The sequence below is a fragment of the Wyeomyia smithii genome, chromosome 3, assembly GCF_029784165.1.
Source record: "Wyeomyia smithii strain HCP4-BCI-WySm-NY-G18 chromosome 3, ASM2978416v1, whole genome shotgun sequence".
Taxonomy (NCBI): Eukaryota; Metazoa; Arthropoda; class Insecta; order Diptera; family Culicidae; genus Wyeomyia; species Wyeomyia smithii.
In genome coordinates, this window is record NC_073696.1 from 35,068,554 (window position 1) to 35,084,828 (window position 16,275).

General features: G+C 39.0%; 2 protein-coding genes across 2 annotated transcripts in view; one reads left to right on the forward strand and one right to left on the reverse strand.

The window, feature by feature from the left end:
- Positions 1 to 16,275, reverse strand: part of LOC129731626 (neural-cadherin-like) — an 895,915-nt gene that overhangs the window by 742,502 nt on the left and 137,138 nt on the right. The gene's annotated exons all lie outside the window — the stretch shown is intronic.
- Positions 9,017 to 10,011, forward strand: LOC129731627 (uncharacterized). Its single transcript, XM_055691762.1, has 3 exons — positions 9,017 to 9,389; positions 9,445 to 9,722; positions 9,789 to 10,011. The coding sequence occupies exons 1-3, from the start codon at positions 9,036 to 9,038 to the stop codon at positions 9,877 to 9,879; spliced, it is 723 nt and encodes a 240-aa protein (XP_055547737.1). The 5' UTR covers positions 9,017 to 9,035; the 3' UTR covers positions 9,880 to 10,011.

Genomic DNA, 16,275 nt, shown 5'->3' on the forward strand with positions numbered 1-16,275 from the left:
GGATGTGAAATGAAAATCTAAAACCGAAAAAAGTGAAAAATATGTCCAATTTCAAATGCTAATAAATCGGTTAGTATTCGATGGATTTCCTTCGTTCTTGCAGCAATAGATTGGAAAATCTCTCTAAGATTCTTCCCAAAAGAAGATAATTGTAATTTTATTATTCACACTATTGTACTATTGAAAATAGTCAGGCCTTGTCAAAACGAAAAATTCGACCTCTGATTGGTCGTTATATGATTGCTTCCCAAGCACGGTCGACAGAATCATATACCTTGCCATTTAAAACATGCTATTTGACCTATATAAGAGGCTGTTTCAGCCGAAGCCGCTCATAATAGTTATAGACAGCGACAACAGCAGTCGTCCTCCCTTAGCAGCAGCACTAGCAGTGCAGTGGATACCAGCGATGGCGAAAGGCGGCCACAGCTGTGGCGTAGCATTGAATAGCGCACTAGCTTCAGCGGATTTCAGCAACGATAGCAGCTGGGCCAGCTGATGCAGGGACAGTGGATACCAATGGCAGCGTATAGCGGCCACAACTGTGACATGGCTATGGATAGCGCACTAGTTGCAGCGGATCTCAGCATCGATAGCGGCTGATGCAGTGAGGCACTTTAGTAAATTGCAGTCTCTGTGCGATAGTGGGCACTAGTAAATGCATTCAATGAAAATTTGACTCATTTTGACAACACGTGAGCCGTCTAGTTTTGAGTGTTAAATCAGCTTTTCACTGTTTATTTTATCACAAGGAATACCTTATTTGCCCTGTCAGTGATAACGCAAAAAATGAACAACAAATTGTACTTTTCAGGATTAAATAAAGACTTGATTGAAGAGTTAATATTTTCTAATCAGATAATTCACATATTTAAATTTGTAAAAGTTATAAAGTTTACGTCATCTCCGTGTCTCAAAACGTACTGAATTATCTTTTCCCTCAGTCATGAGAACGACATCCGAAAAAAATTCATCTCAAAATTTAAAAATTGTCGAGGCCCAATCATCACAAGCAACATACTATATTATTGAAAATGGTCAATCCTTGTTGAAGCGCAAAATTCGATTGATCTGATTAGTCAACGATTATTTACTAGAAAAAATGACTGACACGCAAGCAGCCGGGTTATCTTTCTTGTAAAAGTATTCTACTTCAACCTTGCGGTCGTGGCACTGCACACAACCCTCCTGTTTTTTTTTCCACCCGGAAGCATCCTTTGGCGAATGCTGCAACAATGACGGTGCTGAATAAAAAAAACCTGAATGCTGTCGGGGTTTGCACCGCCATGACAGAAAGCAAGTACCTGCCAGCGGTAAAGAAGGTGCACACAATAGGACACATACATGCACTTACACACACACCCACACACATTCGGTGTAAGCATGACAGAACAAACAGCTAGAAATGGTAAGATAGTCAAAAGGTAATCTTCCTGCTCAGGGGCAGGAGAAAAAAAGTTCGCTCGATTGCCAAGAACGGGTGCATTTATCCAGTGTTTATACCTACGTAAAAATAAAGCATAGTGGGTAGATAAGCATCGTCCCCGTTAGCCATTCGATATGGTTGGGCCGGGACCAGTTATTGCACAAACATCCCCGGAGAATCCGAAGCTCATCAAAATGAGATTTATTTTTGTAGTTTCACTAGTAATTGATCGCTTTCGGTGTTCGCAAAACACAGTTTTGGAGCAGAAACTGACATCATCGGTTCCCAAAGTGATGATGCAGTAAAGATGAATGTGATGATTTTATAGTATTCAATAAGTAGTATGTCAGCGTCTCAGTGGATTTATTGAGATAATTAATCAGATTGTTCTTCTTCCCACACTGAAGGGATAATGCCGAGTGGAGATTCAGTAACAGACTAACGGATAAATCGTTAAGTGGTAATAATCTCCTATTCTTGTTCTAACAAATATAAAATATAAAAAACGTCTACAACTATATTTAATTCCTTCAATTCCAAAATTTTATTTTCTCAAAAGAGAGAATGCACGTCTATTTATTTTTCAACAATTACGATGATTTCTGGTGAGCTTCTTCGCATCACCTTTGAAATAAAGTTTGAGCCTACGAAAGCATTGGAATGGTAAATTTACTGCGGCAATAATAAATCCCAAGTTTAATTTGAAATTCCCAAAGTTTTAATAACTTTTGTTCTTGAGATGTGGGAGGAGCACGTTGTTTTATTCGACCGTTGATTATGATTGCAACTTCATCGCTGGAACACCAGGGATTTCTGGATTTTTTTGTAGACTTCATATCTACGGAATTTCTCGAACGAACTCGAACGAATGAATATTCATATTACTTTATTTATTTGTCCCTAGTTGTTAATCTTTTTAGTTTATTCTGCCGGTTGGAACTTTCTATAACGAAATATGTAATAAATCTACACGTAACTTTTTGTTTTCTTGAATTGAATAATTTGTAAACAATGGCTCCAAACTGTTTTTCAGAAATAAAATCCAAATGTACAATAATGATTAAAAACATTTCAGATGTACGGTGTCCTGTGTTTGTTGATTCAAATGCGTGAGATGTCGCTGTTCCGTATTCAAGCTAATTTCCAATTCCGGAGTGTTCTGGAAATGTAATCGAGCGAGCGTGGATCTTTTAGTGGTCAAATTTACTTTGTTTGTATAAAAACTAGAGGGATTTCCAGAAAACTTCCATTGGGAAACATCTTATTCAGCCAATCTACATCAGAATCAAGAGAAACATTTGTAAGGTAAATTAACTAATTGTGGTCCCCTTTCCTATAGTGCATCGAAAGTTTTCCAAAAAACTTCCATCGGAAAACATTTTTCAACCTTCTCAACTAGTCTGCACCAGAATTAAGAAAATTTTTGGTAGGGTAAAATAACCTATAGTGGACGCCCACGCCCTCGTCAGATTAACCCAATTTCTCCTAACATAAACCGGTATTTATGCTATAAAGTAGGCAATGTGTGTGATTTTTTCAAGCATGTGAATAATGAACACGGGCCGAGGATATGATCTAGACTAAGGAAAAATTTCCCTCGTCCCGTCGTCGAACCCACAGTTTCTGATGTCTCCGGCATGGTGTTTTGACTAATTAAACTACTGGGAGAGGTGGTTCTCCCCTAAGACCAATATCGATCGCCCTTCACTATTGCTCTATGCTCCATACACGCCTCGATCAACCACACACACTGCCTTGTGGAAGTTATTTTTGTAACTGAACGATGGCCTATCACACTTGTAAAACCAGGTGATTCAGTTGACTGCGAATCTTCTTCAGAAACGCATCTGCCTTTTAGGGAACAAATCCATTACTTGAAAGGCAATAAAATTCTTCCCAAGTCAAGTAACAACACATACTGTCATATATTAAGCACGTGTTACGGGAATACGACTATCTAATAATGGTCGTTTCAACCACATGCAAATTTTTTCTGTCGAAAAATGCTTAAAAAGAAAAAGTAACACACAGTCGCAATTGTTGCACATATTAGGCCTCTGCTAGGCTGAACGCCAACGCGAGCGTTCGGGCGAGATTTTTGCATTTTTCTTCAATCTACAATTCATCCGGTGTGCGTGTATTAGTTCGCTCGTTGTATGCATACGGAGTAGCGAAAAAATATGACAAGAGCTGCCAAGCAGCATTTTCCCCGTCATAGAGTATGCAAACGTTGATGATTTCAAAGACTAGAAATGCGCCTTAAAATGACATCACGATCTGTAAACTGCGTTAGAGAAAAACAAAAACATTCGCTTCCTTGCAAGCTATCTACAGCACATAATCATTGGTTCTTGGAAACTCATTTGGACCTGTTTGAAAATACAAAACATGTGCCCATCCAGAACAATATTCGCAACTTCGGCAACTCTGGTCAGACAGTATTACATATTTCCATTTCAAGTAAACACTGGGGGACGAAACGAAAGTGTTTCTAACTAGAGATTTGAGGTTGACGGTTGAGATTCTGATTATGTGTGGATGAAGGGAGACAAAAATGAACCAGATCGCGGCATCAATACAAATGCAGCGAGTGAAGTCTTGCTAACACATACATTGCGGTGCTTGGCTGTATGTTCTCCGGCACAAACACATACAAGCGTGTGGCCGTCATAATTTTTATTACTTTTTGTTTGTTACTTTTTGTGTACAATGCGCAGTCATAAGACACAATAAGTAATAAAAAATTGCCCTAAAGTAATAATATGTTCCCCGTTTGCGTTGGGTGTACAAAGTACATTATTTCGAAATAAATTATCATTTTGAGTAAAATCCCTTTAATTCAAAAAGTTAAATTTTGATAATTATTTACATGCTTTACATTACTATGAAAAATGTTATTCCAAAAACAGAGAAATATATTATGTATAACATACTAAGATTAATGCGTTAAAATTTTCAAACTAAAATGTTTATTAAGGAAAAATGATTGAAAATATTTTTTTTTCTGATTCAAATTAGGTGTCACTTAATTTTAGATCAAAGTGTTAGTACATTCTTCGACTTTAAGTAGAATAATATTCTAAAAATCAAGAGAAAAAACTTTTGACCCTTTTCAACCGACAAAGAGTGTTTATTAAGACTTTAAGTTTGTAAAGTTGCTTAATATTTTTTGCATTCATATGAAGGGGTCATCCCATCCCAAGTATGCACACCTCATGACAACGGCTTTTGGTTCAAAATTTGGAAATGGTTCATAAAAGGTAAACATGGAAAAATCTCATTTCTGGTGCCGTTGGATCGTCCCCTTTTTTTAAAGAAAATGCCATTTTTCGACAAAAAGCATTGTTTTCTTTAATTATGGCTACAAAAACATGATGTTTAGAAATAAGCTGATACACGGATTTTGAAAAAAGTAAGTTGAAAATTAAAAAAACATCAATTGTGTGTAGCAGTGTTGCTAGTTTTTGCATTTGAGAAAAAAAGTGCTTTTTGTGACGAATGAGTATGCTTTGATTGTAATTCAAATATTTTCATCCTGTTCCTGAAAAAAGTAAAGATGAAAACCATATTTCGCTACGAGGTATTATTAGCAAAATTTGCTTATATTTGCTATTATTACTTTGTTAGTCTTTCTGGAACTCCTTTAATGATGTACATTCTGAATGACATAATCTGAATGAAATTAGTCAAGAGTTCCAAAAGAAATATCAATTTTGACCGGCAATATTGCCTGTTATGTAATTTTAGCGTTGAAAAATTAAATTGCATTTATCGGCAAACATGTATATTTTGATTTCAAGCTGGAAAATTGCATCGTTTTTCTAAGAAAATTTTCATGCATTGATTTTTATATTCATTTAGCAAAACATGCTATTTCGGCAACACTGTCAACACTGCAACATCTGGCAGCACTGCCGGCTAAATTTGTTAATTTTTTTAGAGAATCAAGTCGAGAGACTTAAATCGCATCATTCAGAAAATCCATAATCAAAAAAATCCAGAGATATTTGCAATATATGTAATAATGAAAAATACAAGGAAATCAGAGAAAGTTTGAGTTAATTTTCGAAATGCTGTAATTCGAGTTTTGCTCACCTCGAAGCGACAAATGTTGTTCATGAAAAGTTTTTTATCGGGAACACGACAAATATTCAATCTGAAATCATAGTTTACATGCAAATTCATTTTTCTTATGCAAAAGCAACACTGCCACTCAAAATAAATATTCTGAAATCTTGAACTAATTTTCTTCTCAAACAATGGGTCAGTTGTCTGTCTGTCTGTCTGTCTGTCTGTCTGTCTGTCTGTCTGTCTGTCTGTCTGTCTGTCTGTCTGTCTGTCTGTCTGTCTGTCTGTCTGTCTGTCTGTCTGTCTGTCTGTCTGTCTGTCTGTCTGTCTGTCTGTCTGTCTGTCTGTCTGTCTGTCTGTCTGTCTGTCTGTCTGTCTGTCTGTCTGTCTGTCTGTCTGTCTGTCTGTCTGTCTGTCTGTCTGTCTGTCTGTCTGTCTGTCTGTCTGTCTGTCTGTCTGTCTGTCTGTCTGTCTGTCTGTCTGTCTGTCTGTCTGTCTGTCTGTCTGTCTGTCTGTCTGTCTGTCTGTCTGTCTGTCTGTCTGTCTGTATGTCTGTCTGTCTGTCTGTCTGTCTGTCTGTCTGTCTGTCTGTCTGTCTGTCTGTCTGTCTGTCTGTCTGTCTGTCTGTCTGTCTGTCTGTCTGTCTGTCTGTCTGTCTGTCTGTCTGTCTGTCTGTCTGTCTGTCTGTCTGTCTGTCTGTCTGTCTGTCTGTCTGTCTGTCTGTCTGTCTGTCTGTCTGTCTGTCTGTCTGTCTGTCTGTCTGTCTGTCTGTCTGTCTGTCTGTCTGTCTGTCTGTCTGTCTGTCTGTCTGTCTGTCTGTCTGTCTGTCTGTCTGTCTGTCTGTCTGTCTGTCTGTCTGTCTGTCTGTCTGTCTGTCTGTCTGTCTGTCTGTCTGTCTGTCTGTCTGTCTGTCTGTCTGTCTGTCTGTCTGTCTGTCTGTCTGTCTGTCTGTCTGTCTGTCTGTCTGTCTGTCTGTCTGTCTGTCTGTCTGTCTGTCTGTCTGTCTGTCTGTCTGTCTGTCTGTCTGTCTCTCTGTCTGTCTGTCTCTCTGTCTGTCTGTCTGTCTGTCTGTCTGTCTGTCTGTCTGTCTCTCTGTCTGTCTGTCTCTCTGTCTGTCTGTCTGTCTGTCTGTCTCTCTGTCTGTCTGTCTCTCTGTCTGTCTGTCTGTCTGTCTGTCTGTCTGTCTCTCTGTCTGTCTGTCTCTCTGTCTGTCTGTCTCTCTGTCTGTCTGTCTGTCTGTCTGTCTGTCTGTCTGTCTGTCTGTCTGTCTGTCTGTCTGTCTGTCTGTCTGTCTGTCTGTCTGTCTGTCTGTCTGTCTCTCTGTCTGTCTGTCTGTCTGTCTGTCTGTCTGTCTGTCTGTCTGTCTGTCTGTCTGTCTGTCTGTCTGTCTGTCTGTCTGTCTGTCTGTCTGTCTGTCTGTCTGTCTGTCTCTCTGTCTGTCTGTCTGTCTGTCTGTCTGTCTGTCTGTCTGTCTGTCTGTCTGTCTGTACGTCGTACGTCGTCCTTATACGTGCGGAGAATACATCGGTCGCCTCGAGTCAAATCTGTTGCTAGATTGGTTTTAATAAACAAATTTCACCTAAACCTAATTATCTGAACGGTCAATGAGAAAAAATTCTCTCCTTCGATTTTTATCCTGGCATTCCCTAGCTGGTTTCATCTTAATTTTTTGTTCATTCACTCATAGTCACCAAAAATGAGAATTTTTTGTCTCCTAGTTATTTCGCTGCCATTCCCGCGAAACAAGGTGTCTCGTATCACAACTGTATTCAAGCGCAGGAATATCGAGGAAATATACTATTTCAGACTATGCAACAGAAGGTTGCTTTGAATGTCTGTCTGTGGGAATAAAATTTCATGACTTAACCTGGTTCTGGGTAGGAGACCGTTGCACGATGGAGCTGAAATGATCACGGGAAATTCTATCCAGAAGACAGAAATTTTGATACTTGCCGCTGAACAAACTCGATTTCCATTGGCACACTACTGTTAATGTTACAGATAAACAACAATTCTAAAGTTGTTCTTGAATCGACCATTGACTAAATTACGCTACGGTTTATTCAAGCAGCATGTGCGTTGCACGGTAAGTGGTATCGCTAAAAAAAGTAAGCAAACACTTAATTTTTACGCTGTTCTCTCCTACTCTCTCTCTCTCTCTCCAATATTCTGCCACACTCATATCTCTAATATAGTCAGTTTTTTACGCAGGGGAACCATTCCAAATTTGTATTGAACCGCGTAGAAAAGACTAAATTGAGTTGAAAAATTGACGTAGAAAACTGTCTCAAAACGTTTGATCTTTGACTGAATATGATAGTTGTCAGTCTAAAGGCAAAATGCAATATTAAGAATTCTCAGTATTAACACCGAAAATTGTGATTTTTTTGTGAACTGATATATGATCACTGTTAACCTTAAACGAAAAACGTGGTTGGAAGGAGGTCGATATTTTGTACCGTTTTTGAGTCATTGAAAAAAGCAACCCGCGCAACAAATCGCGTAAAAAAACCTAACAGTACTACGCATCCCGTATTAAGAACGAGTGATGTGAGAGTGCCGAACCACTGTTTTTCTAATCCCGTTTTGCCCAATACTAGTCATTGATTTGTCTCTTCAATATTCAAATATCAAAGTCCACGCGCCTACAGAAGGAATTCCTAGCTACGCCACTGGTATTAATAAATCAGTAGATTGTTAGAAAAATCACAAAAATATAGGTTGATTCTAGCTCAGTTATAGATGCTTTCAAATGCAATGCTTACGCCAAAAAATCTAATTCTTAAACCCTCTCAAGAAAACCTTTTAAAAAGTTCTCCTCGACTTAAAACATAAATTTTATGCAGGCTTCATTAAAAAGCGCGAAAAAATGAAATGCTGCAGTAAAAACAGAATTTTATGAGGTTTCTGCACTTAGTTACATACACAAAGCTGCTAACGTCGTATTTGGAAACACTTGAGAAGAAGGGTCTTTCCTCACTCGCCATACACTGGCGACATTTTTATTTGCTACTGTTACTCGTTAAAAACAAATTCACAAGGACAACAATTTTCGCTCTTCTGAAATTATAAAAAATTCACCATTTTAGTATCAGTAGCTAACCGTGGGCATGACATTATGAATCAAAAATGATTTAAAATATAAACGGTAAACACTTGGACTGATAACTCATAGAACCATATTCACGGTAAAGTAAATGTTTGAAAAAAAAAGAAGCAGTAAATTTTTCATTAGTTTGCTCATTTTACCGCCAAACATGCATGAGTTTGCTATAAAACACTATTCAGTGCATATGCATAAAAACGTTTATTACCCGTTTAAAGTGTACCTATCTTACACGTAAAAGATTACAAACCAGCCAGCAAGCGTGAGATTCACGTGCCTCCCAAAGCGATAGCTTGTGCACAAGATAAGAAGAATGACGAGACATATTACAAGGTGCAATTGATGTTATCTTTGCGGAAGGTCAACAATCAGCAGCTGGAGAATATAAGCCACGATCGGCAGCACTGCCAATGGCAGAGTTCCGTAAACGTAACTATGGCTTGGACTAGACCTTCACTACCAGCTATTCCTGTCGTTTGGCACACTTTCAGGGCCAAGGATGGCGACGGCAGCGACGGTCGCATCGTTACGTATTACGTTCAGGATTTAACCGAAGATCGGTACGAAGATATGATCGAGCATTTTCTCGGTCACTTCATCGAGGAGGAGCCAATGTGTGTGAGCACCGGGGTGCCAAAGGATGAGGGATCGCGTTCCTCATTCGTCAGCCTGTGGAGATCGATTCTAAAGGAAAAAATGACTCTCGTTTGCTACAAGGAAGGTTCAGATGAGATAATCGGTGCAAATATTATTGCTGTGAAGAATAAAGACAACTATTTCGATTTTAAGGTAAGCGACATGTGTTTTCTATGTTAAGGATTTTCACCACATTCTTGCCATCTAGATGAAAAGCGAAAAGCAGGGCAATTTGTTGAACATCGTGGAATATGTTTCGAAACAATTTGACTTCTCCGAACGTTATGGCGTCGAAAATCGCCTGGTTGCGTACGGTCTGGCTGTCAATAAACGCTACCGGGGACGAGGAATAGCGACGGAAATCCTAAAAGCGCGAGTTCCGATGTGTAAAGCCCTTGGGATAAAACTCGCTGCTCACCCGTTTTCCGCTATCGGATCGCAAAGAGCAGCGTCGAGCGCCGGTTACAGAACGGACTACGAAATAACGTATGTTTCACGCTTCTAGCCTGGGTTTCGTGATTATATTGAACCTCGACAAATATCAAATTTCAGATATGACGATCTCGCCAAATTGGGGTCCGAATACACCCTGCCAGGGATTAAATCGAAAAGTTTCAAGCTTATGAGTTTTCCGATTGAGTGAGTGTTGAGAATGGGAAGTTCTACTGTTATTGCTTAGATTTATTCCGACACGGCTATAGCAAACGACGAATAGTGCTTTAGAAAAAAGTAATTAATATTATATCGTGAAATTAGAATAAAATAGAAGAACAAAGGAGTTTTCTAAATGAATTTCTAAAAGAAATAGTTGTTTATTGAAATCACTCATGTATGAGTTCAACAAAAGCATGCACGTAATTTGTATTAAATCCCTAAGAGCATGGAAAACATTTCGTTTCCCCTTGTTGCTACCTTACTCTTCAACATAATAATTTGATAGCAACCTCGTGCATGCCCCGGTAAATAAGCGTAATCCGGTACTACGCTAATTAAGGGCAGAAGCAGAAGAACAAAATCACCCAAATTCACATGAAAACCTATTACAGAAAGTTTCTAAGTCACAAAACAACATTATTAAGAATTAAATTGGCCATCTTTCCTGAAGGTAAATAAAACTTTTTCCCATTACGAATGACCAATCATTTTTCGTTCAATCATTGGCTTTCCCCTCCTCAGCGTAAACACGGTATTGCACTTTGCCTAAAAGTTTCGAGATTCAGCTTCAACCATTTCATTTTTCCTGTCCCGGTACCGGCTGTAGCAGACCAGAAGCCAAATTAAACATCCAATCATTTTTCACACCCGGCAACGAGCGCCTTGGGAAAAAATTTACGCAATAAATTCATGCAGCATCATCCTTTTTCTTTTCGAAGTAGGTAGAGGAAGACAGAGCCACCAAGCCAAGAAATTTCATTTATCGTACTGGTCGCAAAAAGCTCAGTCCTAACCCTCTTTGGCCCAGCAAGCAGTGACTCACTCTTGTGAACGGTCCGAGCTGGGCTGAGAAATTGTTTACGTTACATAAATTCCTGACGAATTTATTGAACCGGCTTCGAACATCATTAGCAGTTCAGGGTTATGTACAGGTTTCGTACAACCGAACCAGCAATCTTCCACCGTCAGGATGGCAATTGCGTTGCCAAACACACGGCGGGTCGTACTTTATGCCATGCTGTGCTAGTCTGGGAGGTTCCGCCAGGAGGACTGCACCGGTTGTCAGCCCGGAACAGATGAAATTCCCATATGACCAAGCAAGCCAGCAGGCGATAGCGCTCGGTAGGCTCCCAGGGTCCAGCGCTCATTCGTAGTCCTTAACTTTTATTTAATGGCAAGCTGTGTTAACAAATGTACAACGTCTCCGGGCAGGCATCCGCAGTGGTTTGGCTGCCTTGCGTGATATTACCAGATGGGCTGTTTAATGTGATAATTGAAATTTACTACAGTTGTAAAAAGATTTTTCTAATTGCATTACTTTGATCAGCAGTTCCAGCACTCCTCGCGGCCAGAGGAGAAAAGGGATTCCGCCAATCTATCACGCAGGTTGTGAATTAGATATGAACTTGTGCTTTTGTCTGGACTCTTTAGTTACATAACCTCGAGCTTTGGTTGATTGGTGATTTGTCACCGGCGGAATTCGAATCGTATTATGAAGGGAGAACTGAGCAATGAGTTTACATTCCAAATTCCAATTCTAAATCAACAAATCTCTAGTAAAGCCTAAACCATACCGAAACAAATATAGTCGTATGTCAGTGGTAAGACCCATCACCGTTTGCCGTCCCAACCTATAGAAGTGAGATTAAAATAGCTCAACTAAGGACTGTTTGCGACTTCGCCCCGGAACGCGGCTGGTATCCAACCGATGTCGAATTTCGATTTCAACGAATTTCCAATTCCAACCAATCTTGTCAATTCTATTATTGCCCGTGCTTCCCGCAATCCAATTCCGGCAAACGGTCCCCGTTTGCCGAGTGCACCCGGCGTCGGCCATCCACAGAGCCACAATTCTAAACATTCACTTTTACGATCTCCAAATCCGGCCGCTCCGTCAGAGGGATGGAAACACATTTGCAAAATTGAAACGATTTATAACTAGCAAACCGGCAGCGGTGGACCAGCAGCAGTCGTGGGAGCTCGCTGCACACGAGTCGCTTCCCTGTGTGGTTTTACTGGCTGCCTGTCGGAGCTGGAACAAGTCGGTTCCCGGCAAAACAGCTTTTTTTCTTTCCGCTTTTCGATTACCACCAAACACCAAGACTGTATGCTCGCCGTCGAAAAATCCAACGAGCAAACAACAGACCCATTAGCTAGCTATGCAGAGCTTGGTAGGGAATGGGAACCTTGCTCTGGAGGGACGTAACAGCCCGAGATTTTGGTTTTTCTAACGACGAAAATCTAGTACCTATCTATTATTTTTACTGTTCGTCGGGAAACGTACGGTGATCTGTGGAGAAATGTTAACATTTTTGAAAGTGTTTCAAATAAAAATAAGTTCTGCAGACTCGTATAGTTGGGATCGAAATTATCGCGAAAGAGTGTAATTGATATCAGAAGGCATAAATTTTTTTTCGAAATATTAGAATTAATCTTAGATTAGATCAATCTTAGATTAACAATTTATTTTCGACAAAAGCATCAAAATATTTGCCAAGAGCTGACTTAGAGACAATCAAAACATTGCAGTAATTTACAAACAAATGAAATACAAACACTTGCCCGAAATCATACACTGACAAAAAACATATAATATAAACAAAACCAAATATTATTTCACTGAAAAATATAGAACCTTGTTGTACGCATATTTCGCAAATATTGAGCAAAACTTTTAATCTCAGTTTAAATCAAACTAAACAACCAATCCAAAAATTTTCTTCTCCAACACAGCCGACGCTTATGTATACAAACGATTTCACTACTTGTTAACAATTTTGCGACAAGTATTTTCTTCGTCGTTTTCTAGTCTGCGCGGCTTCTCCTCCACTAAGAGTTTCTCTTATTTTTTTCCATGTTGGGTATTTTATCACTGCGACCAATTTTTTGTTCTCTTGTGAAATACCTTAAAGCTTGACATAAAAGATAGCAAACAGAAACAGGCAGGACCCAAAACTTTCTGTTCAATGGGTATGTTGAAAATGAATCACCTGAACGTTACTACCAATTGAATTCATACAATTTCAACGTATTGCCAAGAGAGCTCTCGATTGAAACGAACATCCCTTCAAGCTCCACGCTCTTTTTACTGTTTCATTTCGCCTCCTTCGTTAATCATACTGACGCGAAGTTCTAAAGCATCATCGATCGGAGTGAAAAAGAAAGGTTAGCCTTTCGAGAAGTTTTCCATCAGATGAAAGCCTGATGAAGACAGTCAGGACGAGGTCAATGAAAGACAATTGTCTGAGTCAGACAGCAGAAGACAAAAAAATATTATGGGAAGAATTTGAAACCATATAATTCGAATTACTAGACATTTTCTTTTTTTTTTTTTGCTAAAATGCTATGTCTGTGCATGTATTTTTCGAAAACATATTGAAATAAATATCAGATCGGTTTATAAAAAAGATTGCTATCTGACATATTGGTACAACTTTTTGGTTACCTCGGTTACCTTTTTTAGCAGGAGGCTTTTTTTTTGAAAAAAGCTTTCTTCATCCGCTTCACTTTCTGCTGCGTCGTGTCAAGATTTACTAGAATGATTATCGACAATGACAGTGCTTTCAGTCGTTTCACATCATGAAGTGACACCATTTTTACAGGTGAAACCACTGGGTCTGATTTCGAGCAGGGTAAAAGGTAATTGAAAGCCTGTCGGAAATCTAGTAATCAGAGCAAGCTTGAAAATAGACACGGTCAGTTTCCTTTCAACGAAATAAACACGAATACAGTTGTTGACTATGACTTTAAGCGAAGTGAGAGTGAGAGGCTTGTTCAATCATTTAATTGTGATCGGGTTGAAAATGTGTAGCCCTGACTTTACGGATGATGAGGTCTGGTCGCAGCAATGAATCGTGCTGGCCTCTAGCTCCAAGTATATTCATATTTACCCCTTTTCTTAGAGAGGGAAATGACTTAAAGCAAATCAAATAATGCTTCTTCTCAAGGTTACCAATAATTTAAAAATAGAGGGAGTTGAAAGATATTTATTACTGAAATTTACCGCTTTACACCATCAAATTTATAAAAACCGTCGTTATTGTTTTTGTGGACAAAAATGATAATGGCTGCTTTCAAAAGCAATGGTCACTTACTGTAAAAAATCATAACCTTCCAACTGGTTTCGAGGTACCCAACATCGTACCATTCTTCCTAACCATTAAATAGCCGTACACTACACGCTATCAAGGCTGAGTTAAATAAAAACAACAACATGAGCTAATACGAAATGATATGCATTTTACGCAAAACTACGTTTTAAGAAACTGGGAGAATGAAATAACTTGTAAAAAAGGTGGAGCCACTCACAAAATTGGTCCAAAATAAATATTGCGTAGCGAGCTGATATTATTAAAATTTGCATTTGTACTTATCGGTCTTTTTAAAGGGATCTTGTTATTCTCCACACACAGTGCAAGTAAGCAAACAAGACAATCATAGACACACGCACAGCTATTTTCAGTGGCCAAATGGCTGGAAGCAAACGCGGCGCAACATATTCGGACAATATTACTAACATGTCTGTACGACGCCGATTGGTCCGTCTGCTATGGAACGCTGCGATCGAATGAGTCGCCTGTCCAGCTGCTACTCTGCCGGCTGCGGATCGAGTCAGTTATCAGTAAGAATCAACTGGCCTTTTGCTGCAGTAATCGGTTATTCAATAATAACTGAATTTCTGCGAAAAAAAATCCGGTAGGCCTATAAGAACGAGTGAAACAACAAACCGTTTACCGTTTAAACCGCTACTGCTGCTCAGGCGACATAACGGTGCCTGAGCAGCAGTAGAGGTGCAGTTCGGTGAGAGGGAAAGTGTGAGGGAGGGGACTACTTCAGCAGCGGTTGAGTTGAGCGAGAGTAGGAGAGCATAGACGAATAACTTCCTACAAAGAGTTGTGCACATTGAGAACCACTTGTTGTGGTGTACAGTAATGTAAAGAAATACATCGTAAAAACGAAAGCAAAGAGAGTGCACCAATACGATACTTTGTTGTTCTGAAGACGATGTCAACGTATCTTAGGCTTGTTTTATATGTATTTCAAATCACTAGAGGAGATTATTTCCCATCGCTGGAAGTGATTGTTTGCTCGGTATGATTTGAGAATATCCATATTTTTAACCAATTTCTCAATAGTGTATCTCAATCAAATGGCTGTTTTTGTGCTTGAGCTTGACGACCGCACATTTGCTCCTCCGTGATGGATCTGAGCAAGTGAAGTTGCACAGAGAACCATGTACATGATAACTTGGAATAAGATTACCATCTTCAATGCTTTTTATAGATCGGTGACGGTCCTTACGGTCCTTAGGGTGAGAAAGGAGATTGTAAGAAAATAGTTGTAGCAATCGTTGTAATCGGAGACTGAGTTCACCTCTGCATCTCCACGACTGTGATAGAAAGACACTTAATTCCACTTTCAATCTTCTAATTTCCACTCGACCGTAATCAATTTGTACGTTACATACGTGACACTCGATATTAAGATGATAAGATAAGACCTCCATATAGACAATGTTGAAGAATTTAAATTATGAAAAATTCGAAAAAGTGACCAAATAGTGTTTTAAAAATTTAAAAATATCAATTCCAAAACTTAAGATTTTCAAAATTACAGCGGAATAAGAACAAAAAACGGCTAAGAGTTGATTGAGTAAAAGACTTAGTCAAAAGAAACCTTCCACCCTCCGAAGGATCCGAAATGACCGTCAAAGAGGACAATTTTAAATACTGGTCGTAGAGCGTCATAAGTTTTCTAAGGCCTTTCTGGGTGGTTTACTTAACGCGGGTTTTTTCATTAACGTGTTTTTTTACACAGATTTTTGAATTAACGCGTTTTTACGTGAATTTTCGAATTAGTATACCATCTAACGGTCAATTTTGAAAAAAGAATTGTTCCTTTTACAGATCGGTTTCATGGCGGAGTCTTTAGTAATTTTCAGCCAAGAACGGTAAAACTGCTTGTGTGTTCGGCGTCGTACACAAATTACGTAACGCATTCGAATTCGAATCGTTCATCTGTAGCGCTCAAAAGTTTTGTCGTTTCGAAATAAGAAACTTATTCCATTCGAAGAGCATTTCGTGACTTTTTGATAAAAAAAAAATATTTTGATGACTTTTGAAGTAGAATACTTCTCTCAGGAAGTTCGGCTACATAGGGATGTGAAATGAAAATCTAAAACCGAAAAAAGTGAATTTCGAACGTTGTAGAATGGTATAACTGGAAATAATTGAGTCACACCTATTTTTCAAGTTATATCATTCCACAACGTTCGAAAAATTTATTATGTCAGAGCGGATACCGCACGCTATCTGACCATGAAGCATTTATGCAATTATTGAATGAAAATTGCAATTGCAACAATCAGCCTTTTTCAAAGCTACTA